The sequence below is a fragment of the Dendropsophus ebraccatus genome, chromosome 7 (genome assembly GCF_027789765.1).
Source record: "Dendropsophus ebraccatus isolate aDenEbr1 chromosome 7, aDenEbr1.pat, whole genome shotgun sequence".
Taxonomy (NCBI): domain Eukaryota; kingdom Metazoa; phylum Chordata; class Amphibia; order Anura; family Hylidae; genus Dendropsophus; species Dendropsophus ebraccatus.
Window position 1 is genome coordinate 142,736,341 of NC_091460.1, and position 25,451 is coordinate 142,761,791.

General features: G+C 44.9%; 1 protein-coding gene across 1 annotated transcript in view; it reads left to right on the forward strand.

The window, feature by feature from the left end:
* The first annotated feature begins 275 nt into the window (after nucleotides 1-275).
* Nucleotides 276-25,451, forward strand: part of ZNF330 (zinc finger protein 330) — a 30,913-nt gene continuing 5,737 nt past the window's right edge. Inside the window, exons 1-8 of the mRNA XM_069976857.1 lie at nucleotides 276-367; nucleotides 2,280-2,406; nucleotides 6,364-6,383; nucleotides 6,489-6,559; nucleotides 8,063-8,142; nucleotides 13,786-13,912; nucleotides 16,701-16,805; nucleotides 17,771-17,817. Of these exons, the coding sequence (XP_069832958.1) occupies nucleotides 2,287-2,406; nucleotides 6,364-6,383; nucleotides 6,489-6,559; nucleotides 8,063-8,142; nucleotides 13,786-13,912; nucleotides 16,701-16,805; nucleotides 17,771-17,817 (570 nt within the window). The 5' untranslated portion in view covers nucleotides 276-367; nucleotides 2,280-2,286. The remainder of the gene's footprint in view (nucleotides 368-2,279; nucleotides 2,407-6,363; nucleotides 6,384-6,488; nucleotides 6,560-8,062; nucleotides 8,143-13,785; nucleotides 13,913-16,700; nucleotides 16,806-17,770; nucleotides 17,818-25,451) is intronic.

Below are 25,451 nucleotides of genomic sequence, written 5' to 3' on the forward strand. Positions count from 1 at the left end.
ATATCTAATTGGTGTTTGCGGACTGTAAGTGACAGGTGTAGAGAAATGACTTATCAGCCTAATACAAGTGGTCATACTGTTCTCATAGACCGAGTCTCCAGAAACATGGCTGCCATCATGGAGACTTCACTCTACAGTATGTTTGCTTCTCTAGTGTTCGTATATTTGCATAGTCTCACACGATTGGCCAGTATTGTAGCCATTTACAATCATTGTTATTTGTACCTAGTAACAGAAGACAAGAGAGACGCTCTGCCATTGGCTGTATATAGAGATAGGGGTTATAGGGAGGCGGGACCTCCAGGCTGCACGGCCGGGGCTGAGCTCCGTACAGAGCGTCTCTTCCGGTGTGTGACAGGGATAGAAGGTACGTGCTGTGATCTCTGACTATAAGGTTATTGCGGTGAGGTGGCCCGGGCTGACAGGCTGATGCTGTGTGGCGGGAGATGGCTGCTCTATCAGTCTGCTCCAACTTTCCTCAAACTTCCACACATTGCGCTGACTCTGTATTACTGCCGTTATATCTGAGGAGTCACTGACACTACTAGTGCTGAGGAGTCACTGACCCTGTACTAGCGCTGAGGAGTCACTGACATTGTACTAGCGCTGAGGAGTCGCCGACCCTGTACTAGCGCTGAGGAGTCACTGACCCTGTACTAGCGCTGAGGAGTCACTGACCCTGTACTAGCGCTGAGGAGTCGCTGACCCTGTACTAGTGCTGAGGAGTCACTGACCCTGTACTAGCGCTGAGGAGTCACTGACACTACTAGCGCTGAGGAGTCACTGACACTACTAGCGCTGAGGAGTCACTGACACTACTAGTGCTGAGGAGTCACTGACACTACTAGTGCTGAGGAGTCACTGACACTGTACTAGCGCTGAGGAGTCGCCGACACTGTACTAGCGCTGAGGAGTCGCTGACACTGTACTAGCGCTGAGGAGTCGCTGACACTGTACTAGCGCTGAGGAGTCGCTGACACTGTACTAGCGCTGAGGAGTCGCTGACACTGTACTAGCGCTGAGGAGTCGCTGACCCTGTACTAGTGCTGAGGAGTCACTGACACTACTAGCGCTGAGGAGTCACTGACACTGTACTAGCGCTGAGGAGTCACTGACACTACTAGTGCTGAGGAGTCACTGACACTGTACTAGCGCTGAGGAGTCGCCGAACTGTACTAGCGCTGAGGAGTCGCTGACACTGTACTAGCGCCGAGGAGTCACTGACACTGTACTAGCGCTGAGGAGTCGCTGACACTGTACTAGTGCTGAGGAGTCACTGACACTGTACTAGCGCTGAGGAGTCGCCGACACTGTACTAGCGCTGAGGAGTCGCTGACACTGTACTAGCGCCGAGGAGTCGCTGACACTGTACTAGCGCTGAGGAGTCGCTGACACTGTACTAGCGCTGAGGAGTCGCTGACACTGTACTAGCGCTGAGGAGTCGCTGACACTGTACTAGCGCTGAGGAGTCGCTGACACTGTACTAGCGCTGAGGAGTCGCTGACCCTGTACTAGTGCTGAGGAGTCACTGACACTACTAGCGCTGAGGAGTCACTGACACTGTACTAGCGCTGAGGAGTCACTGACACTGTACTAGCGCTGAGGAGTCGCTGACACTGTACTAGCGCTGAGGAGTCGCTGACACTGTACTAGCGCTGAGGAGTCGCTGACACTACTAGCGCTGAGGAGTCGCTGACACTGTACTAGCGCCGAGGAGTCGCTGACACTGTACTAGCGCCGAGGAGTCGCTGACACTGTACTAGCGCTGAGGAGTCGCCGACACTGTACTAGCGCCGAGGAGTCGCCGACACTGTACTAGCGCCGAGGAGTCGCCGACACTGTGCTAGCGCCGAGGAGTCGCTGACACTGTGCTAGCGCCGAGGAGTCGCTGACACTGTGCTAGCGCCGAGGAGTCGCTGACACTGTGCTAGCGCCGAGGAGTCGCTGACACTGTGCTAGCGCCGAGGAGTCGCTGACACTGTGCTAGCGCCGAGGAGTCGCTGACACTGTGCTAGCGCCGAGGAGTCGCTGACACTGTGCTAGCGCCGAGGAGCCGCCGACCCTGTGCTAGCGCTAGCTGTACTAGCGCCGAGGAGCCGCTGGCACAAATAAATATAGCTATATAACTTTCCGGAACCGGTTGATTTGAAAGAAAAACATTTTTGCCGGAGTACCCCTTTATGCATGTGATAAGCTGTGGTATCATTTACTGATCATGCGTTCACCACGTCTGATGGTTATGCCAATGTTTGTTTATTTATCTGTCTTTCATATAACAGTAGAAAAATGCCCAAGAAGAAGACTGGTGCCCGCAAGAAGGCGGAGAGTCGCCGAGAAAGGGAGAAACAGCAGAGAGCAGCTCGAGGGACTGTGGACTTAGCTAAACATCCCTGTAATTTCTCCATGGTAATGTAACTATATAATATATGTGCCCCATATCCACAGTTATTGCCTAAAGTGTAAGTATCATTTGGAAACGTGCATATCGGTGGGGGTCCGGGTGCTGAGACCCCCGACAATCGCTAGAATGAAGGGGCAGAAGCACTCAGCAGCGCACGCTCTGGCCCTTCATCTCCGCTATATGGAGATGAACTCCATAGACTGCAAAAACGAGCTGTCTACAGAATTATAATGGGAGCCTATGGAACTACCGTCCAGAAGTTCTATAGGCTCCATTATAATTCTGTAGAGTGCAGTTATAGCGGAGGTGAGGGGGCGCTGCTGGGCACTTCTGCCCCTTCATTCTAGCGAACGGCGGAGGTCTCTACACCCGGACACACACATGACATGTCCGAACTTTTTACAGATGATAGTTACACTTCAAACAATATTGATTCTTTTTAAAATTACAAGTTTGATGATGTGGAAGACAGGAGCGATGCATAAGAAACGTTCTGCTACTTGACTCTCTATGTGCTGCAGCTTGTGACATAAAGGTCGCTTACACTCTGCAACACAAAAAAAAGGTTAAAGTGGAGATCAGGAGGTCATCAGTGCACGAGGCATGATACATCAGTCTGATCTTTAACCCTTTTTCTTTTGCATCATGTAAGTGAACTGTTTGTCACTTACATACAGCAGCACACAAGAGGTTAAGCAGCAGGACCCTTTGTGGTGCAGACAGCATTCTGCCTCCTGCCTTAAGAGGCCCCTGTGTCCTCCAGCTCCCAGGCACAGGAGTGACAGAAGAGAGGTCGGGGACAGGTCAGAATAAAGATGAGTATGTGGTTTGTTTTACAGAGGGGGTCATGCCTACCTGGGGGGATTGCCCACAGGGGAGGCTGTTTACTGCTGAGTGGGTCTTACCTACAGGGGAACTGACTTGTGTGGGTGAAGGGGAGGGGGTTACTGCAGGGAGGATTACTTATAAAGGGGGCACAAGGATTACTACAAGGGGATAACCTGTATGAGAATACAATTTACTAAGTAAAGGGGGGGGGGGGGTAGCTACTAGAGTGACTACCTAAATGCAGGATAGGTAACTGGTAGATTGCAGATTCTTTTTACTGGGTGGGCTATCAGCATGCAGCGGGGAGAGGGGCTTACCTACATGAATGCACACAGGGTCCTAACTACTAAGAGAGACAAATGCTACGTTTACACGGAACGATAATTTGCCCGACCGTACTATTAACGATGTCTGAGTAAAGTTTTTTTTTTCCCATAACGATCATATCGTACGGAAATTCGTTTTGTGATCGCTTAAAGCCTATCTCACACGTTGGTTAAATCGGCGAATGACTGTTCACATGGAACGATCTGCGATTTTTTTATTTTTTTTGCGAACGATCAACGACGATTTGAGAACCTGCTGAAAGATCAATCGTTCGATGCGTTTACATGTACGATTATCGTTCGAATTCGACCGTGTGAACGCAGCAAAAGTTTGATGAGCCTTTCCCACTTCACCAAACGTCACCCCCTTCACCTGCCGAGAATGAATCCCATCAGTGTGAAATTAACCCCTGTTTTGTCTGATCTGATGCAATACAGAAACTTGCACTGTTATTTTCCCAGGTTAGCTATTACAGTGGTGCCTTAGATTACAAACCTTGCTTGTAATCCAAATCCACTCTTAAACCCAAGCAAATTTTCCCATAAGAAATCATTTGAAATGCAGACAATTGGTTCCACACCCCCAAATAATTTTTTATTCTGAATAACATCTAGAACTAATGAAACAAACATTTAGAAACAGCTGAATGTGATATTATTAGTAACTGTACAGTATAGCAATCAGCATGTGGTGTATAATGTATAGTAACTGTATAACCCTGATAACACAGCAGCTGGATATGTGATATATAAGTTACTGTACAGTATAGGAATCAGCATGTGGTGTATAATGTATAGTAACTGTATAACCCTGATAACACAGCAGCAGCTGGATATGTGATATATAAGTTACTGTACAGTATAGCAATCAGCATGTGGTGTATAATGTATAGTAACTGTATAACCCTGATAACACAGCAGCAGCTGGATATGTGATATATAAGTTACTGTACAGTATAGCAGCATGTGGTATATAATGTATAGTAACTGTATAACCCTGATAACACAGCAGCTGTATATGTGATATATAAGTTACTGTACAGTATAGCAATCAGCATGTGCTGTATAATGTATAGTAACTGTATAACCCTGATAACACAGCAGCTGGATATGTGATATATAAGTTACTGTACAGTATAGCAATCAGCATGTGGTATATAATGTATAGTAACTGTATAACCCTGATAACACAGCAGCTGGATATGTGATATATAAGTTACTGTACAGTATAGCAGCATGTGGTGTATAATGTATAGTAACTGTATAACCCTGATAACACAGCAGCTGGATATGTGATATATAAGTTACTGTACAGTATAGCAATCAGCATGTGGTGTATAATGTATAGTAACTGTATAACCCTGATAACACAGCAGCTGGATATGTGATATATAAGTTACTGTACAGTATAGCAGCATGTGGTATATAATGTATAGTAACTGTATAACCCTGATAACACAGCAGCTGGATATGTGATATAAGTTACTGTACAGTATAGCAGCATGTGGTGTATAATGTATAGTAACTGTATAACCCTGATAACACAGCAGCAGCTGGATATGTGATATATAAGTTACTGTACAGTATAGCAGCATATGGAGTATAATGTATAGTAACTGTATAACCCTGAAAGAACAACAGCAGTTTGTAGATACAGGATGGAGCTGCAGATCCCCATAATGCAGTAGTGTAGTACAACAGGCTAGAATAGAGAAGCAGGGCTGCTGTCAGAGGTCTGTGTGGTCACATGACAGCAATGGGGAAGGTGTGTGTGTTCAGCATGGACCAATCAGGAAGTGAGAATCACAGAGCTGTGCAGGAGGACAGAAACTTTTCTATACAACAGTGTGTATAGCCGAGTGTGAGTGCCAGCAAATTATCGCAGCAGTGTGTATAACTAAGTGTAAGTGCAGGCACATTATAGCAGGAATGGAGAGGATGGGAAACATGAGCAGGACAGATGTGGGCACAGTATAGCAGCACTTTCTGTCTGGGGAGAGAGGGGATGTAAGCCCCAGCCTGAAGTGGATCTGCTATGATTTGGAAGGTGAGGGAGACTTCCTTGGTCAGAGTACAGGGCTGTAGACCCCGCTATGCAGACTATGCCCCTTCCCCACTCCCCCTCCCACCCAATACAGGGAGCTCTTAAACCAAAGCAATGCTCTTAAACCAAGTCACAATTTTGAAAAACTGTGAGCTCTTCTTGCAAAACGCTCTTAATCCAAGTTACTCTTAAACTGAGGAACCACTTATATAAGTATATATAAGGTACTTATAGAGGTAATTGTTAGCATAATCTGGCACTGTGATGCTCTTCCTTATACACATACCTTATCAACCTTAATAATTCTCTATCTATATAAAATCCTTTAACAGTAATGAAACCCCATAAATCCCCAGAGAGTGAACAAGTCATCTATTCCAGCCGTATTTAATGGGTATAAGGTGTTGTCACTTTTTTTATGAAGCGTCCGGGAAGTATAATTGATACTTTGCAGTCGTGATATTTATTGCTCCCCTTCCTGCTGTAATGGCTCATGTGTCCTTTGAGAACTTGTTACGGGCAGGTGCAGGAAGATAAAACTCTCCTGCACAGAATAATTCAGCAAAAAAAGCCGCACATTTCCATCGTCTCTCAGTGACAGGTGCGTATAGATGCCTAGTAAGCAGATACCGTATCCAGGACTAATCTCCACTACGGGAACCATTATTTCTCAGGGACATAAAGTCCCGCTTAAGTAAGGACCGCAGGGAGTTTGTCATATAAATGCTCATTCCGCTCTGACGTACTTCTCTTTATCTTTATAGGAATGTGACAAATGTCAAAGGTACGGTGAATCTTTTATTCTTTTTCTCATTGTTTTTCCTAGACGGGTAGTCGGTTATGTTTTTGAGCTCAAATTTATTTTTTCTCTTTTCTCTTATGTGAAAAGACGACAGAAAAACCGGGCATTTTGCTATTTCTGCAGTTCTGTACAGAAGCTGCCTATGTGTGCTCACTGCGGTAAGTAGTCCAGAGTCCACGGGGAGGAGGCAACTAAGGCTGGGTTCACATTACGTTTTTTTTCTATCCGTTTTTGCAAATTAAAATGGATGGAAAAACTGACGCATTTGTGTGCATCTGTTTTGATCCGTTTTTACGTTGACTTGCGTTAGACAAAAAAAAGGATCAAAACGCATCGTAATGTACAGAAAAGCGTGGTCAACTTCAAGTCAATGGAGAAATGGATCAAAACAGATAAAAAAACATAGTGTGAACCCAGACTGACGTTGTCATGTTAGTAATGAGGTTTGCACGCCTGGACGAGAACAATGCTGCAGTATAGGTAGAAGAATCGGTTCAGACTTTTCAGATTTGAGTAGATCAGTTCCTCTCGTTCTCCTTACCTCAGTTTCTGAAAGCTCTCATGTTTGGGGATCACTTTTATTTGCAAGAATCCCTTTTTCTATGCTAAACAGCTGTCAGTATCAATGTCGGGTAATACAAGTTGTATGTGACACATGGCTAAAGCTGCACATGATGGACATTGTTTTTGGTGGATGTACTTTGATATATCTTTGGTTTTGCTCACATCATTTCTGGCATCAGGCATGTATGTTGGGTATATTCCCCAATGTAGCTCTGATGTATGTCACTGCCATAGGACCTAGCTTTATTTTGCTGGCTTTTTGGAGTAGCCTTGAAATATACCACCTGCAGAAGAAGGGGAGTATACAGTTTGGGTGAGGGAGGTATATAGTATGGGAGGCTTTACTGCAGAGGGGGGTATGTACAGTATAGGGGAAAAACTACAGAGGGGGAGGGAGGTATAAGATATGGGGTCTACCTGAGGTGGGGGGTTGTATACTGAACAGGGCAACAACTACTGAGGGGGGGAGGTATGTAGTACGGGGACTACCTGCAGGGGGAGGTATAAGGTATGGGGAAACAACATAGGGGTATAAAGTGTGGGGGCTGCCTGCAGAGGGGGGAATGTATACAGTATGGGGTGAACTACTACAGAGAGGGGAGGGAGGTGTAAGGTATGAGGGAACAACTACAAGGGGGTATAAAGTATGATGACTACCTGCAGAGGGGTGATGTATACAGTATGGGGGAACAACTACAGGGGGGAGATAGGTATACAGTACAGAGGCCTAACTACAGGGGTACTTACAATATGGGGGTCTAGCAACAGTGGTACATAGAGTGGGACCACAGTGTAGAGACAAATTGTGTTTTTCTGAATATAGGACCTACCCTGAAAATAAGCCCTAGCCATTTTTCAGAGAAAAAATAACATATATAAGAACCAGTATTATTTTTGGAGAAACGCGGGAGTATGCCAATGTGTACTAGCCAGATACAGGGCATAAGTATGTTTGATGTATGAACTCTGGCCTAGTTATTGAATGTATAAAGTGAAACTACAAATAAATAACACTTGTGCCATTTTTATTCCCGACATTATTCCCAATTTGCCATTTTTAGCATAGACAATGTTTTCACTTTTTTTTTCTTTTGCAGGAAAAACTAAGTGTATGATGAAATCATCAGACTGTGTGATCAAGCATCCTGGGGTTTATAGTACTGGCATGGCAATGGTGGTATGTACCTCACCCTTACCTTGTATTCTTTTAGTAATAAAACATATTGTGTAAAGTGCAATTCATCTGCCAGCTTGAGGCCCCTCTAACCTTTCTTTCAAAGTTAAAGGGGTATTCCAGGGAAAATCAATAATTTAGCAAAGGAAAGGATTAACCAAGGTTAACACTTTCCTAATATACTTACCTGTTGTTTTTTGGCCCCCCAAGGAGATCTCCGGTCCGGTCACGTGATCTTGCAGCTTGTGGCTCGGATCCTCTTCTCCTTCCGGTTCGGTGACGTCACCCAGCCGGCGTCGCTCTCCGTCTCATTAGCAGCAGAGCACTGAACCCTGACTGGCTTGGTAGCGTGCAGCCAATCAGGGTTCAGTGCTCTGCATCCCCACACGCTTCAGAGTGGGGGTCCCCTGAGGCTGCAGTTAATTATCAGGGGTCGTCGGGCTCAGTGCCGGTCACCAGTTACATGGGCCGGCACTGCACTACAGCAGGTGAATGCGGGGTCTGGCGTCAATCATCACTCCGCAGAACCCCCCCCCACCTTGTCAGCGATGCCGACCGAGTCCCGGGAGGGGATGCGGCGGGCGGCATTACTTCATTCATAGCTACCAGACACCCGGCTGCCCGCCGCATCCCTTCCCCCCAGGGACTCAGGGTCGGCATCGATGGGGAAGTAATGTGTATCGGCTGCTGATCCCCCCGGCCCCCCTTCCCTGTGTCCCTGTCAGAGATCGCTCACCCCCACCCTCGGAGCGTGCTGCTGGCCCCGATCTCGGCACTGGTCTGAAGCACCTGTACTCAGCTGACAGGCTCTGTGTACGGGGAAAGACAGAAATCTCTCCTGACTCACTCACACAGAGCCTGTCAGCTGAGTACAGGTGCCTGAGACCAGTGCAGAGATCGGGGCCAGCAGCACGCTCCGGGGGTGGGGGTGAGTGATCTCTGACAGGGACACAGGGAGGAGGGGGGGGGAAGTCCTGCAAAGTAATATGTATTTGCTGCTGATCCCCCCTGGCCCCCCCTCCCTGTGTCCCTGTCAGAGATCGCTCACCCCCGGAGCGTGCTGCTGGCCCCGATCTCGGCACTGGTCTCAGGCACCTGTACTCAGCTGACAGACTCTGTGTGAGTGAGGCAGGAGAGATTTCTTGCTCCGTACACAGCGCCTGTCAGCTGAGTACAGGTGCTTCAGACCAGTGCAGAGATCGGGGCCAGCAGCACGCTCCGGGGGTGGGGGTGAGCGATCTCTGACAGGGACACAGGGAGGGGGGGCCGGGGGGGATCAGCAGCCGATAAACATTACTTCCCCACCGATGCCGACCCTGAGTCCCTGGGGGGAAGGGATGCGGCGGGCAGCCGGGTGTCTGGTAGCTGTGAATGAAGTAATGCCGCCCGCCGCATCCCCTCCCGGGACTCGGTCGGCATCGCTGACAAGGTGGGGGGGGGTTCTGCGGAGTGATGATTGACGCCAGACCCCGCATTCACCTGCTGTAGTGCAGTGCCGGCCCATGTAACTGGTGACCGGCACTGAGCCCGACGACCCCTGATAATTAACTGCAGCCTCAGGGGACCCCCACTCTGAAGCGTGTGGGGATGCAGAGCACTGAACCCTGATTGGCTGCACGCTACCAAGCCAGTCAGTGCTCTGCTGCTAATGAGACGGAGAGCGACGCCGGCTGGGTGACGTCACCGAACCGGAAGGAGAAGAGGATCCGAGCCACAAGCTGCAAGATCACGTGACCGGACCGGAGATCTCCTTGGGGGGCCAAAAAACAACAGGTAAGTATATTAGGAAAGGGTTAACCTTGGTTAACCCTTTACTTTGCTAAATTATTGATTTTCCCTGTAATACCCCTTTAAGTAGATGGTAGTTTTCTACCATCAGTTATAATCAGTTGCCATAAGTTTATTCTATTAGTTGTCATCAGTTTTTTTTTTTCCTCTACAGCATTACAGGGGGCAGGACCACAGCAGGCAATATAATATCGGGTAGACAACTTACATGGGATCCCTCTACTGTGGGCAGCAGGACATGGGGACATCTCCTATAGCATGGGTAGGGAACCTTGGCTCTCCAGCTGTTGTAAAACTATAACTCCCATCATGCCTGGATATCCCAGACATGATGGGAGTTGTAGTTTTGCTACACCTGGAGAGCCAAGGTTCCCTAGACCTGTCCTAAAGGGTGCTGCACCTGTATAGAGTACCTGGGGGGCTGCCCCTCCTGCCAGGGGCCACTCTGCTGTAGGGCCAGGGTCACAAGGGGGGGGGGGGGGCAGGAGCAAGTGCATTTTTGGAGTGCTGGAGGCAAAAGACGGCACTCCATAGACTTTAATGGGTGTGGTGCCGGATAAAGGAGCTGGCCGCACGTCAGAACGCTGCTTGCACGGATGAGGCGGTCCGGCGGCAGTATTGTAAGAACGCATTATCTGAACTGCCCCATTGAAAGCAATGGGATCAGTTCAGAGGTGCTTTTCTACTGTAAACTAGGTCTTAGATATTCACTTTAAGAAACTGTAAGCTGCAGATTTTGTCTGCTTAGGCTGTGTTCACTCACCGTCATAATGATGGACGTTTTTAAGGGATGGCCGTCATTTAAAAGCAAATAATGTTTCTATGTTAAACTGATCCCATATTAGTCTGTGGATGACAAATGCCATTGTCGCCACCTCCATTTAACCTGTAGGCGGGGAGTTTTTTCTGGCGTATAAGTTAAACAGAACCCAAAACTACCCCAATCTCAGCAGAAAGGTGGAAAATGACCAGGGTCCCACCCCAGTGAGTGCAGCGGCTTAAAGGATGAAAATTGTTATTGAATGACTATAAAGGCAGAAATCTCAAAAACCTTAAGGAATTATATTGAAACTACTAAAAAAATTGTATAATTTTTAATAGATTAGCAAGTAATTGTTATTAGCCAGAATATTCTATTTTTTTGATGTGTGTGTGAATATAATTATCATTTTACCACAAGATGGCGCTAGACACACACGAATGACACTAAAGTGAACAGCAAAGAATTTTATTATAAATCTTTCTTTTTCTTTTTTTTTCTATCATTTCATGTGGAAAACAGATTATGAGAAATACGTTTGCCGCTTGCCAGTCATTCATTCTACTAGGGTACCTTTTTTTTTTGGATGATGATTTATTGAAAAATTTTAAACCATTTTTTTGGACCTTACCAACAATTATACCCCTCAACTCTCCTAAACCAGCCTGTGAGATAATGGACAGGAAAACATTCATAGCAGCTAGGCATTAAGGGGGTTATCCACCGTCGGATAAACATGGCCACTTTCTTCCAGAGACAGCACTGCTCTTGTCTCTTGGTCAGGTGCAGTTTTCAACTAAGCTCCATTCACTTCAATGGAATGTGTTTGCAAAACCTGCCCCTGGAGACAAGAGCAGTGCTGTCTTTGGAAGAGAGTGGCCCCTTTAATTTCTGGTTGATACAATATTGCATTGCAGTAGTAGTCCGATAATTATCATTTCATGCCACGACTCTTTACAGCCTAGACAGCTTCTCTTCCTGTAAGTCTAGGTAAGGTAAAGCGTATCTATCAATAAAATAATTTCAACGTGTCCTAGGGAGATAAAACGCTGCTGCTCGCCTCTCTCCCCACTGTGTCTGAGACCTGGACGGCCCTATAGACTTGCATTATGAGTCAGGCCTGACACAGTGCTGAGAGGGAAGTGCGGATTTCTCTCCGTTTATCCTTGTGATCGGTCTCTGACGTATCTAGTTTATGTACACATATATAGTTTTTCGTTCACACATACTTAAAGGGAACCAATCACATAAAAATGCCCGTTAAGCTCGAGAAATGTGTGGATACATCCCCCAGCACACTTCCCATACATGTCCCTATCCCCTGCATCCCTGCAAAGTAAAACTTGTAAACTTACTTTTACAAATTGGCGCGCCGTTTGTTTACCAACAAGTAGTAGTCTATGTGGTGGGCCGTTTGCACGTAGTCACCGTCCCCTGGGCGGTCCTGTGATATAATCACGTCCTTCTGGGCATGAGTGGCATTGTTCAGCTTTGACATCATCCAGAGGTGCGCCGTATCGCACATCAGCGCGCTGCCATTCTCATCGTGCTGCACTTGCGCAGTACAGCAAGTCTTGTTCTGTGCTGAAGGCGGCGCAATAAGAACGTTGGCACACCGATGTGCACTATGGCACTCCTCTGGATGATATCACAGCTGAACAATGCCACTCGTGGCATTCTGCAGCTAAATCTAAATTTGAATGGGTTTACATACTGCAGATTTTTCATTCCACTGAAAGTATGTAAACACCGTTCCACCGCTGACTGGTGAATACTTTACCCATCCACGTTCTCGCCTGCTTCTGTGGCTCCTGGGTCCTTGGTGTCCTGCTCAGCCAGTCAGTGCCCTGTCCCACCACAGCCTTTGATTGGCTGAGCAGGACGAGTCATACTCACCTGTCTTGGTGCCCACACAACGATGCGTGCCGCTCACGGCCCCCAGCCAGTCTTCTTAGCTCCCTACTGACTACATCACGACCCAGTTGATGGATGTCTCACTCAGCCAGTAAGTGACTAGGGCAGGACACTGCCGCAGTCACTGATTGGCTGAGCGGGCTAAATCCCACCCACTTGTGGCGTACCTGGGAGAACAGAGCACCCGGCGGGGCACAGGAGCATCTCAGCACGGGGACAGGTGAGCATATTGTCTTTTTTTTATTCCCCCCCTTCCCCGCCCAAAATGATTTTGTGCCTCCCCCTCCTTTAAAGGAGAAGTCTGGCAAAGATTTTATTTATTAAGATATTTTATTGTCCCCCAAAAGTTATTCAGATCACCAATATATACTTTTCCCTTCACTTACTACTGCATCAAGGCTTCACTTCCTGTATAACATGGTGATGTCACTTCCTGGATAACATGGTGATGTCACTTCCTGGATAACATGGTGATGTCACTTCCTGGATAACATGGTGATGTCACAACCCGACTCCCAGAGCTGTGCGGACTGTGGCTGCTGGAGAGGATGATTACAGGGGGACACTGAGGACACAGGGCACTGGAGGGACACTGAGCATCCCCCTGCCATCATCCTCTCAAGCAGCCACAGCCCGCACAGCTCTGGGAGTCGGGTTGTGACATCACCATGTTATCCAGGAAGTGACATCGCCATGTTATCCAGGAAGTGACATCGCCATGTTATCCAGGAAGTGACATCGCCATGTTATCCAGGAAGTGACATCGCCATGTTATCCAGAAAGTGACATCGCCATGTTATCCAGGAAGTGACATCATGTTATCCAGGAAGTGAAGCCTTGATGCAGTAGTAAGTGCAGGAAGAAGCACTTTATAAGCATTTCCCGTAATAAGTGTATATTGGTGATTTGTATAACTTTTGGGGAACAATACCATACTTTAATCAAAAATTTCGCCGGACTTCTCATTTAAGCCAGCTAATAGTGAGATTAAAGTAGACTTCAGATGCAGCAGATTTACCTGATCAGCCTGATACACTGTAATAAATCGGGCCCTTTTGTAGTCTGTCCATCAGGTTTTAGTAAATCTGGTCCAGTGTGTGTACCAAATCAGTCGTCTATAAAACTGGATTCACTGAAAAAGAATTGTAGTAATTCACATTTTCTGTTTTCGTTCCTTTTTTCAGGGAGCAATTTGTGATTTCTGTGAGGCCTGGGTATGCCACGGCAGGAAATGTCTCAGCGTCCATGCATGCAGCTGCCCTCTGACTTCTGCTGAGTGCATCGAATGTGAACGAGCCGTCTGGGACCACGGTGTGTTTCTACATTAACCTTATTCTAGACCTCTTAATATCCAGGGGGACAGACGCTGTCATTGAGACAGTGCAAGCTTCAAGCTGCTTGAAAGAATGGGATGCTGTGTGCTGTCACCGGTGGATATGGAGTGCTGCTGTATGTGGGCAGGAAACCATCCGGATATAGAGACACAATAGTGTGCTTCCTTTTCCCAAAAGTCACAGACAGGGGAGAGACATGATGCATAGGCATGCCAGGCTGATGTACATAAAGTTACACTGTCAGAAAGGTTCTCTATGGTGAGTTCAGTGGTTGTTACTGAGAACATTTCATATAACATAAGTGTTACAAATCTAAAGGAAATGGAACACGCTGGAGTTAAGGCCTTTACTATCTATCCACATGGTGGAGTACTGTCCTACATAAAAGTCATGGTTTTCTTGATGCAGACTTTTTCCTGTACCACTGCTTTAAAGGGGTATTCCTCTCAAACGTAACTTTTGATATGTTGCTGCCCATGGTAAGACTAACAATTCCTTCCATACCTATTATCTTTTCCGTCTCTTTCCCCCAGTTCTCAGCTGCTGCTTTCTGCTGAAAACACAAAAATCTGTGTGTGAACCTTTCTCTTTGTCTCCCCCCTCCCTTCTGAGACGGCCGATGTAAACAAGTCTCTGGCCATCATATCTGCAATAATGCTGGGAGGGTTAATCACAGTGCATTCAGTGACCTCAGAATAACCCTCCCAGCACTACAAAGAAGCTACAATGTTGCAGATACAGCCTGCCAGGGACTTGTTTACATCATCTGTCTCAGAAGGAAGGAGCAGGAGACAGAGAGAAAAGCTCACACACAGATTTTTTGTGTCTTGAGCAGAAAGCAGCAGCTGAGAAACTGAGGGAAGGAGACTGAATAGATAATAACAATTATGAAAGGAATTGTTAGTCTCACCATGGGCAGCAACATATCAAACCTTATTTTGGAGTGGAATACCCCTTTAAGAAGACGGCTTCTAAAAACTGGCAGCTATTCTGGCAGGTGGCCATCATGTCTCTAAGCACTGATCACCTTGTACTTCTGGGCACTCCTGGGAGGTTGCAGTTTCGGAATATGACAGCTATGGAGGATAATGAAACCTTTGGCAGGTAATTTGCATCTACACGTAGCATGTCGCCCTGCTGACTATTTGCAACAAAACATTGGATGGTTCTGTGATCACGTCCCAGTATTTTAGCTGTTTCCCTGCATCCCTATGATGAGAGACTTTTAACAATTTTTGACAAATCCTTTTTTTTTGGGTCCATGTTGCCTAATAATTATGCCCAGCTTGATATAGAGTCTTGATCTCCTTAGGCCCCACCGTCCTCCCGCCACTTGTTTTTCTAGCTTTTTAAGGTATGGTTTCAGATTTCAGATTGCTAATATGTACTCCCAAATATTCGATACTCTTTTCAGCTCTCTGTATATTACAGGTTTCATGTACAAGGTCATTATTACCGATACTCAATATAGTGGATTTAGTCCAATTGATGTCCAGCCCAGAATAACCACCAAATTCCTCCATCCTATTCATAATTCTAGGTAAAGAACTATCAGGGTTTCTGACAAACAACAATAGGTCATCTGCATACATTGCTATTTTATCGTCTACCCCCCTGTGCACCAAAACCCTCTATTCCTGTGTCTCCTCTAATCACCGCTGCCAGAGGCTCAATATATAGGGCATAAAGCAGCGGTGACAGAGGGCACCCTTGACGTGTACCTCTTGATAGAGAAAAATTCTCTGTCAGATTTCCATTTATACTCAAGCATGCCACTGGAGCTTCATATAGCATTCGAATCCATTTAATTACCTCATGACCTAGGTTAAACCGCCCAAGTGTGGCCCAGAGGAAGCCCCACTCCACCCTGTCAAATGCTTTTGTAGCATCGATAGACAGGATGGAGCAGGGCGCCTCTGCGCCAATCTGTAGATTCGCCATCACCCTTTCAATGTTCATAAAAGCTGATCTTCCAGGAATGAATCCGTTCTGGTCCACACTCACCAATTTAGTAATACAGTTCTTCAGTCTAGCAGCAATAATTTTAGCCCACCGTCCTCATTATGCGAATACACATCACCTGATATACTTGAGGCTGATAAGCTATACAGCTCCGATTGGAAAAACGGGCATAAAAATGATGATATGGTCAAAATACTCACTCACTCAGAGGTACTCCGGGCGGGGGTTATTTCTAGGGTATGGCCGGGGAAGGGGTGGAAATAGACGCCGCTGGTCACTTACCTCCCCGGTTCCATAGCCGGGTCCTGGATCGCATCGCCCCGTTCTTCCGTCCCACAGCCGCTTCCTGGTCTAAGCTGCGGGACTCCTCTCCGACCGCTGAATGGCTGCTTTGAGACGTCGCGTCTCAAGCCACAGCTCAGACCAGGAAGCAGCGGACGGGAAAACAGGGCGGCGCGATCCGGGACCCGGCACTATAACCGAGGAGGAAAGTGACCGTAGGCTTCTATTTCCACCCCTTCCCTGGCCATACAATAAAAATAAACCCCGCCCGGAGTACCCCTTTAATCATTGTGCCCACTGTGTATGAGGCTCAGACCTCTATGCATAGGATGTAACCCCGGACAGCTGCTGGCTTTCAGATTGCTGAATAGGATACATCCTTTTGAGCTTTTAAGTTTTTACTGAACAGTAGAAGGTGGTAAAGTAATGTACGAGGGGTCGGGGAGTATCTATCTTCCTGGTTGCTTATTGGGTATATTCTGGCACATTCTGATTGTAAGATGTGGCTTTGTCTTCTGCAGGGGGCAGGATATTCAGCTGCTCCTTCTGTTACAACTTTCTATGTGAAGACGACCAGTTTGAACATCAGGCCAGTTGTCAAGTATTGGAGGCTGAAACTTTTAAGTGTAAGTTGTTGTGTTTTTTTTCCCCTCGGGAATCTTACTGTTTTACTGTATGGTAAACAATATAAGGCTATGTTCAGACCTCGTAAGAGATCGGACGTTCCGTGATCCAGCCGGGTCACGGAACGTCCAGTCTCATTAAAGATCATCCCGACCAGTACTGCAGTACCGGCCAGATGACCTTTAGTGCTGCAGAGTTCTGATGCGGGCGCATCCGTGCGCCCGCATTAGAACTCTCCACTGCACACTATAAAGTGTACGGCCGGTGCTGCTTGCTCCATAGTGTACACTGACAGGGTGAGTGGCCGCAGAAAACTGACATGTCAGTTGCTTGCGGTGCTGCTAGTGATCCCGGCCCGAGCGTTTACTATGTGTATACGCTCCGGCCGGGATTCCATAGACTGCAAGGTAACCTATATTTTCGTAATAAGCACAGTCATTGTTACAATCGGCAACAACGGCCGTACTTTTACAAAAATATACAGAGTGTGTACATGGCCTAAAGATGAAAAAAAAAGAAAAAGCTCGTAATACTCATGTGATGACTTTATCTGTGTATGTGTTAATGTTAGGTTTACACGGAGCGATAATTCGCCCAATCGATCGTTTAACTATTTTGAAGCAACAATTTGTTTTTTATAATGATCAGCATTTAGACGAATAAATCGTTAGAATAATTGTTTGAAAAGATCGTTATTGCGATCGTTTTTAAAAACGCTTAAGCCCATCTCACACATAGGGTAAATCTTTGAAAGACTGTTTACACGAAGGGATCTGCGAATTTTTAGCCAACGACAATTTGAGAACGTTGAAAGATCACAATGAACGATTTCTAGCTCGTCTCTTGATCGTTTGCTGTGTTTACACAAGCCGATTATTGGTCAAATGCGATCGTTATTGCGAAAATTCTAACAATAATCGTGTAAACGCACCATTAGTCTCACATTTCTTTTCCCTTTCCTTAACAGGTGCTTCTTGTAATCGATTAGGACAGCACTCATGCCTCCGCTGCAAGGTATCACTCCACCTCTTTTTTTTTTTTTTTTTTTTTATTAGTAACCAGAGAGTCTAGGATATATAACAATACATATATTTCTTATTTAGTATTGTAACTTAGTATTTAATCCAAGTCCTCAAGAACCCTTACAGGTTATCTATGTATCATTATAATCAGAGTATTTCTGCACAGAATAAAACTGCTATCAGTTTTTCACAGCTAAAAATCCACTGCACCTCTGCAGTTAAAGGAGTAGTTCACAAAACAAATTCTTTCAAATCAACTGGTGCCGGAGATTTATAATTTACTTCTATTAAACATTTCAAGTCTTCTAGTACTTATCAGCTGCTTTATGTCCTGCATTCATTCTTTTACATGTTATTTCTACATATACTGCGCCCCCTGCTGGACCCTTCAGGTATACCCCGGGTTGTGACATCACATTTTTTTTAGAGAAGTTGAAGCCTGGAATCAGAATCAGGAATCAGGCTCAGGAATCAGACTCTGAGTCTAACATTCACGGACCTGTGGATAAGGGAATACCTGGAATACCTCTTTAATTCCAGAGAGAAAAAAACCTGATCTATTGAGATTCCTGGTAAACTATAACCGAGAGACTCTGCACTAGGTTATTCATTCTGATACAACACCCTCCCCTTAGAAGGTTGTAAGGGATTTTGTACTATATACATGTTCCTCTCGCCACTGTTTTAGTTACTGTTGCTGTTTACTCCAGTGTGTTAGTGCCAAGTCATTGTCAGGTTTTAGCCGTACACATGTATGAGGACATAGAGACACCGCAACCAACTTTCTCTTTTTTTTTTTTTTAAACGCCTGCTCTTTATAAGAGCCGTGACACTTGTTTTTTTTGCAGGTCAATTTGTATATTTTTATGACTTTTTAACCTATATTGCAGGATAGAAAAAAATAAATAAAATTAAGACACATTTTGGGGGTTTAATTTTTGCAGCTCCATATTACCTACTGTGCAAGGTTACTACTGTTTTAGTGTTAGCAAAAGTAGTAAAACGCACCGAAAACTATATAAATTTGAGTTCTTTTGAGATTCTTGTTTGTTTGGGGGCTCAAAAGTGCTTTTTTTTTTCCGTTCAGTAAATAGACCAAACGTAATTACTAATATATACTATGTTTAGTCCACTTAAAGGGCCAGTCATGAGTGTGTCATGGTATATCTTGGCATACCTTTTTGCTGGTATCCTGACATATACTCCAGATATATGAGCAAAATGTGGTGTGAAGGGAGCGATACATACCTCCATCCTGCAGAGCGCCTATAATACTGATCAATGCTGTGCAATGGCGTAGCATTGATTAGTATATGCAATATAAGAATAATTGCATATGTAAGCCCCTTGGGGGACTTATAAAGGATATAAAAAAATTTTTTAAATATAAAAAATCTGTGTCCCAATAAAAATTTTAATCCCCCCTTCTCATGTTACAAATAAAAAATATGTAAATAAATAAACATATATGGTATTGTAGTGGGCAGAATTATCTGATCTAATAAAATATAACAACATTTTACCTGCAAAGTGAATGAAAAGTGGGAGAAAACACCAGGATTGCAGATTTTTATTTTTATTTTTGCACTTTTGTTTTTTGCTACTGTGTTGGAAAGGCCATCAAAGCGCTCGCATTCTTTCACATACAGACGCATATGAGTTCTTATTTTTTGCGACCCCAATTGTACTATATGCTGAGAAACCGGCAGAAAATATATTGACATACATTTAATCCGTTAAGAGGTTGAATTATATATCGGGAAAAAAAAATGCATAAGAAGTGATCGAAAAATTTCTTTTCCACCAATATGATACAGATAAAAATTATAGATCATGGTGTAAAACGCCCGAACCAGCCCCAATGGTGGAAAATAAAAGCATTATGGCCCTTAGAAGGTGGCAGGGACATAACTTCAATATGACTTGGACATCCATGCATTCATGACGAAGGGGTTAAAAAAAGTAACGCCAAATTTATGCTAAATGATAGACTTTTTTTTTTTTTTTTGGTCTTTTTTTCATGTACATCTGGCATTTTCCAATTATAATGTGGTTATAATGTGTGTGTTAGCACCAGTTACCTTCTTGTTTTTTCCTGGACCATTTTGATTTAAAAGCTCCTTCTAAGATGAAGTGTCATAGAGGCCGGGCTGAGCTCCAGCATGCATGCCTCCTCTCTTCCCTGCTCTGCATAATTGATGTACAAGGCTGGAAGCCAAACCCCCTATGTAATTGATGCATGGAGGAGTGGGCGAGGGAGGAGGCGTGGATGCTCAGCACGGCCTCTATGGTGAATGTGCTTAGAATAAAAACATTATTTTATAACTTTACAAAACAGACATCTGCTAGGAGGTAGGTATCATTTGTTTTATTTTCCTATATCTGCCAATGTCTTCAGCTCTGAGCATGATATAGAGCTGACTGATTCCCGTTAATAGGGCCAGGACCATATAGTTTAGCGCTGTTCATTAGTGCTTTTTACTAGGCATTAAAGGGGTTGTTCACTAAAGAAAAATTTCAAATCAACTGGTGCTAGAGATATGTAATTCACTTCTATTACAAAATCTCGTCTTGCATTACTTATCAGCTACCGTATGTCCTGCAGGAATTGGTGTATTCGTTCCAGTCTGTAGAGCAGGAGAGGTTTTCTATGAGGATTTGCTGCTCCTCTGGACAGTTCCTGACATGGACAGAGGTGGCAGCAGAGAGCACTGTGTCAGACTGGAGAGAGACACCACTTCCTGCAGGACATACAGCAGCTGATAAGTACTGGAATACTGCAGATTTATTTTTAAATTAGAAGTAAATTACAAATCTCTGGCACTTTCTGGCACCAGTTGATTTGAAAGAATTTTTTTCTGTGAACTTCCGCTTTAACCCTTTGAGGACCAGGCCCAAAATGACCCAGTGGACCGCGCAAATTTTGATCTTAGTGTTTCCGTTTTTCCCTCCTCCCCTTCTAAGAGCTCCAGCACTTTCAGTTTTTTATCTACAAGGCCATGTAAGGGCTTATTTGTTACAGGAATAGTTGTACTTTGTAATGGCGTCATTCATTTTCCCATAACATGTATGATGGAATTCCAAATATATTATTTATGAAGATATAAATTGATGAAATCGCAAAAAAGAATGCAATATGGTAACGTTTGGGGGGTTCCTGTGTCTACGTTATGCACTATATGGTAACAGCGACATGACACTATTATTCTATAGGTCAGTCCGAACACAACCATATGCAGGTTTACACAGATTCTCTAATGTTATATATTTTTTTTAAATGAAATCCTTTTTTTTGGCAATTAATTATAAATAAAATGGGACTATTGTGACGCTTATAACGGTTTTATTTTTTCACCTACGGGGCTGTATGGGGTGTCATTTTTTCCGCCATGATCTCTAGTTTTTATTAATACCATATTTGTGAAGATCGGACGTTTTGATCACTTTTTATTAATTTTTTTATATATATAATGTAACATAAAATCGGTAATCTGCGCACTTTTTCCCCTCTTTTCGTGTACGCCGTTTACCGGTCACAATGACACTTGTTATATTTTAATAGATCGGACAATTACGCACGCTACGGTATATTATATGTTTATCTATTTATTTATTTTTATATGTTTTATTTATATAATGGGAAAGGGGGGTGATTTCAACTTTTATTGGGGGAGGGGTTTTGGGGTAGTGTATTAGTGTTTTTAACTTTTTTTTTTTTACACATTTGAAGTCCCTTTGGGGGACTTGTACATAGATTAGTTTGATTTTTACACTGATGAATGCTATGCCATAGGCACAGCATTGATCAGTGTTATCGGCGCTCTGCTCATTGAGCCTGCCTGTGCAGGCTTAGAGTAGCAGAGCGCCGATCGGACCGCATGGAGACAGGTAAGAGACCTCCAGCAGTCCGTTATACCGATCGGGACCCCCGCAGTCACACTGCGGGGGTCCCGATCGGTAAGTGACAGGGGACTCCCCCTGTCACTTACACTTAAACGCCGCGGTCGCGCCGTGATCGCGGCGTTTAAGGGGTTAATGACACGCGGCAGCGCGATCGCTGCAGCGTGTCATTGCCGGTGAGGTCCCGGCTGCTCACTGCAGCCGGCCCCCACCTCCTATGAAGCGCGCTCCGCTCCGGAGCGCGCTTCATAGCGGGAATAACACCCGTGACGTAAGGTTACGTCATGGGTCGTCTGGGGACAGACTTCCATGACGTAACCCTACGTCCAGGGTCGTCTAGGGGTTAACCCCTTAAGGACCGGGCCTGAAATGGCCTTAAGGACCGGAGCAAATTTTATGAATTTGACCAGTGTCACTTTATTCATTAATAACTTCGGGATGCTTTTACCTATCCGGCTGATTCTGAGATTGTTTTCTCGTGACATATTGTACTTCACATTTCTTGTAAATTGGAGTCGATACTTATAACGAATCTTTATGAAAAAACCCAAAATAGCGTGAAAAATTGTGAAAAAATGCATTTTTCCAACTTTAAAACTTTTCTGCTTATACAGAAAATGGTTATACCACATAAATTATATATTAAATAGCATTAGCAACATGTCTACTTTATGTTGGCGGCATTTATTAAACTATATTTCATTTTTTTTAGACAATAGGAAGCTTAAAACATTAGCAGCAAATTTCCAAATTTTCAGTAAAATTTCAAAATCAGATATTTTTAGGGAACTGTTCAGGTTTAAAGTGTATTTGAGGGGACTGTGTGTTAGAAAGCCTCACGAAGCACCCCATTTCAGAAACTGCACCCCCTAAACTCTGCAAAAGCACATCCAGAAAGTTTTTTAACCCTTTAGGGGAGTCACAGAAATAAAAGCTAAGTGTGTAAGAAATTTGAAAATTTTAATTTTCTGTGCAGAGATTTTATTGTAATCCAATATTTTTCATAATTATAAACCTATTACCAGAGAAATGCACCCCAATATTGATTGCCCCATTTCTGCAGTTTATAGAAATACCCCATATGTGGCCCTATTGCGCTATTTGACGCAACCACAAGCCTCAGATATAAGGGAGCGCCTAGTGAATTTCAATGGCTCCGTTATTTTTGGTCATTTTTGACTGTACCACTTCAGGTTGGCAGAGGCTCTGGGGTGCCAAAACCTAAAAAACACCCCTAAAGGGACACCATTTAGAAAACTACACCCCTCAAGGAATGTAACAAGGGGTGCGGTGAGCATCTGGACCCCACAGGTGCTTCACAGATTTTCCAAACAATATGGCTTGAAAAAAGACTAAAGTATTTTTTACACTAAAATGTTGTTCTAGCCTTCAATTTTTCATTTTCACAAAGGGATAAAAGGAAAAAAAAAACACAAAACATGTAGCACAGTTTCTCCCGAGTACGGAAATACCCCACATGTGGACATAAAGTGCCAAGCGGGCGCAGGACGAGCCTCCAAAGGGAAGGAGCGCCAATTGGCTTTTGGAAGCTGGATTTCACTGGAATGGATTTCAAGGGCCATGTCGCATTTACAGAGCCCTCGTGCTGCCAAAACACTGGAAACCCCCCACAAGTGACCCCATTCTGGAAACTACACCCCTCAAGGAATCTAACAAGGGGTGCAGTGAGCATATGGACCCCACTGGTGACGGGCACAAATGTGGAAAAATGTGACGTGAAAGTGAAAATTTTCATTTTTTCACTTTCATGGCACAAATGTGCCCGTCATCCAGGGGTCCATATCCTCACTGCACCCCTTGTTAGATTCCTTGAGGGGTGTAGTTTCCAGAATGGGGTCACTTGTGGGGGGTTTACAGTGTTTTGGCAGCACAAGGGCTCTGTAAATGCGACATGGCGTTCATCATCCATTCTAGCCAAATCCAACCTCTAAAATCCAAATGGCGCTCCTTCCCTTGGGAGGCTTGCCCTGCACCCACATGGCGCTTTATGTCCACACGTGGGGTATTTACGGACTCGGGGGAAATTGCTCTACACATTTTGTGTGTTTTTTTCTCTTTTAACCCCTTGTGAAAATGATAAATTCAAGGCTAGACCAACATTATAGTGTAAAAAATTTAATATTTCATTTTCACGCCACATTGTTCCACATTTGTGCCCGTCACCAGTGGGGTCCATATGCTGACTACACCCCTTGTTACATTCCTTGAGGGGTGTAGTTTCCATAATAGGGTCACTTGTGGGGGGTTTAACTGTCTTGGCAACACAGGGGCCTTTTGAATGCAACATGGCCCCTCGAAATCCATTCCATCCAAATCCAGCCTTCAAAAACCAAATGGCGCACCTTCCCTTTGGAGGCTTACCCTGCACCCGCATGGCGCTTTATGTCCACATGTGGGGTATTTCCGTACTCAGGGGAAATTGCTCTACACATTGTGTTTTTTTTTATCTTTTAACCCCTTGTGAAAATGAAAAAATCAAGACAAGATCAATGATTTAGAGTAAAAATTTTAAAAAAATTACACTAAATGTTGGTCTAGCCTTGATTTTTTTCCATTTCCACAAGGGGTTAAAAAAGAAAATGAACACAAAACGTGTAGGGTAGTTTCCCCTGAGTACGAAAATACCCCACATGTGGACATAATTTGCCATATGGGCACAGGGCAAGTCACCAAAAGGACAGAGCGCCATTTAGAGGCTGGAATGGGGGATGGAGGCCATGTCGCAATTACAAAGCTCCTGTGCTGCCAGAACAGTAGAAACCCCCGACAAGTGACCCCATTCTGGAAACTACACCCCATAAGGAATCTAACAAGGGGTGCAGTGAGCATATGGACCCCACTAGTGATGGGCACATGTGTAGGACATGTGCCGTGAAAATAAAAAATACCATTTTTTTCATTTTCACGTCCCAAATGTGGCCGTCACCAGGGGGCCATATACCCGCTGCCCCACTTGTTAGATTCCTTATGGGGTGTAGTTTCCAGAATGGGGTCACTTGTGGGGGGTTTCTACTGTCCTGGCCGCACAGAGGCTTTGTAATTGCATCATGGCCTCCTCTAATGGGAATGGCAGCCATACCTACTTAGCTGGGGAAAAGGGACAATTCTAATTTATTTGGGGGTATTAGGCCAATTATTAGTTTATAAGGTTGGAAATGACAGGTGTCCATCAAATTCAACCTGTGTTGATCCAGAGGAAGGCAAAAAACCCTCGTGAGGCAGAGGACAGTAGCCTCATCACAGGGGAAAAATTCCTTCCCGACTCCATAATGGCGATCAGAATAATCCCTGGATCAACGTGACCCCTGAAATAGGAATAAGGGACAGAATTTAGATAATGTAGAACCCCAATGACGTGTAGTGCGCCTTGGAGCGATCCAGTATGCAGAGGCCGGGGGGATCAGGACAGGTGTCACACTGGTAAATGGTGTCCTTCCTGATCCCCCTGTTACCCCACACTCTGCACTTCTTCTGGGGTCTCCTGTTCTCCAGTGTGGGGGACGTCACCTGGAAAATGTTGTCCTGGTGCGGTACGGGGTCCTTCATATCCAGAAGCGCTGGGTCCGCTCCATGGCTGCTAAATATTAGGGCGCTATTACTATTTCTGATATGTTCGGATCGTGCCGCAAGCTACAGTAGCTCAGGCAGCGAGGGACCAGAAGAGGGGGTGCTGGTATAAAAGTTATCCCCGTACGGGTGGTGGTG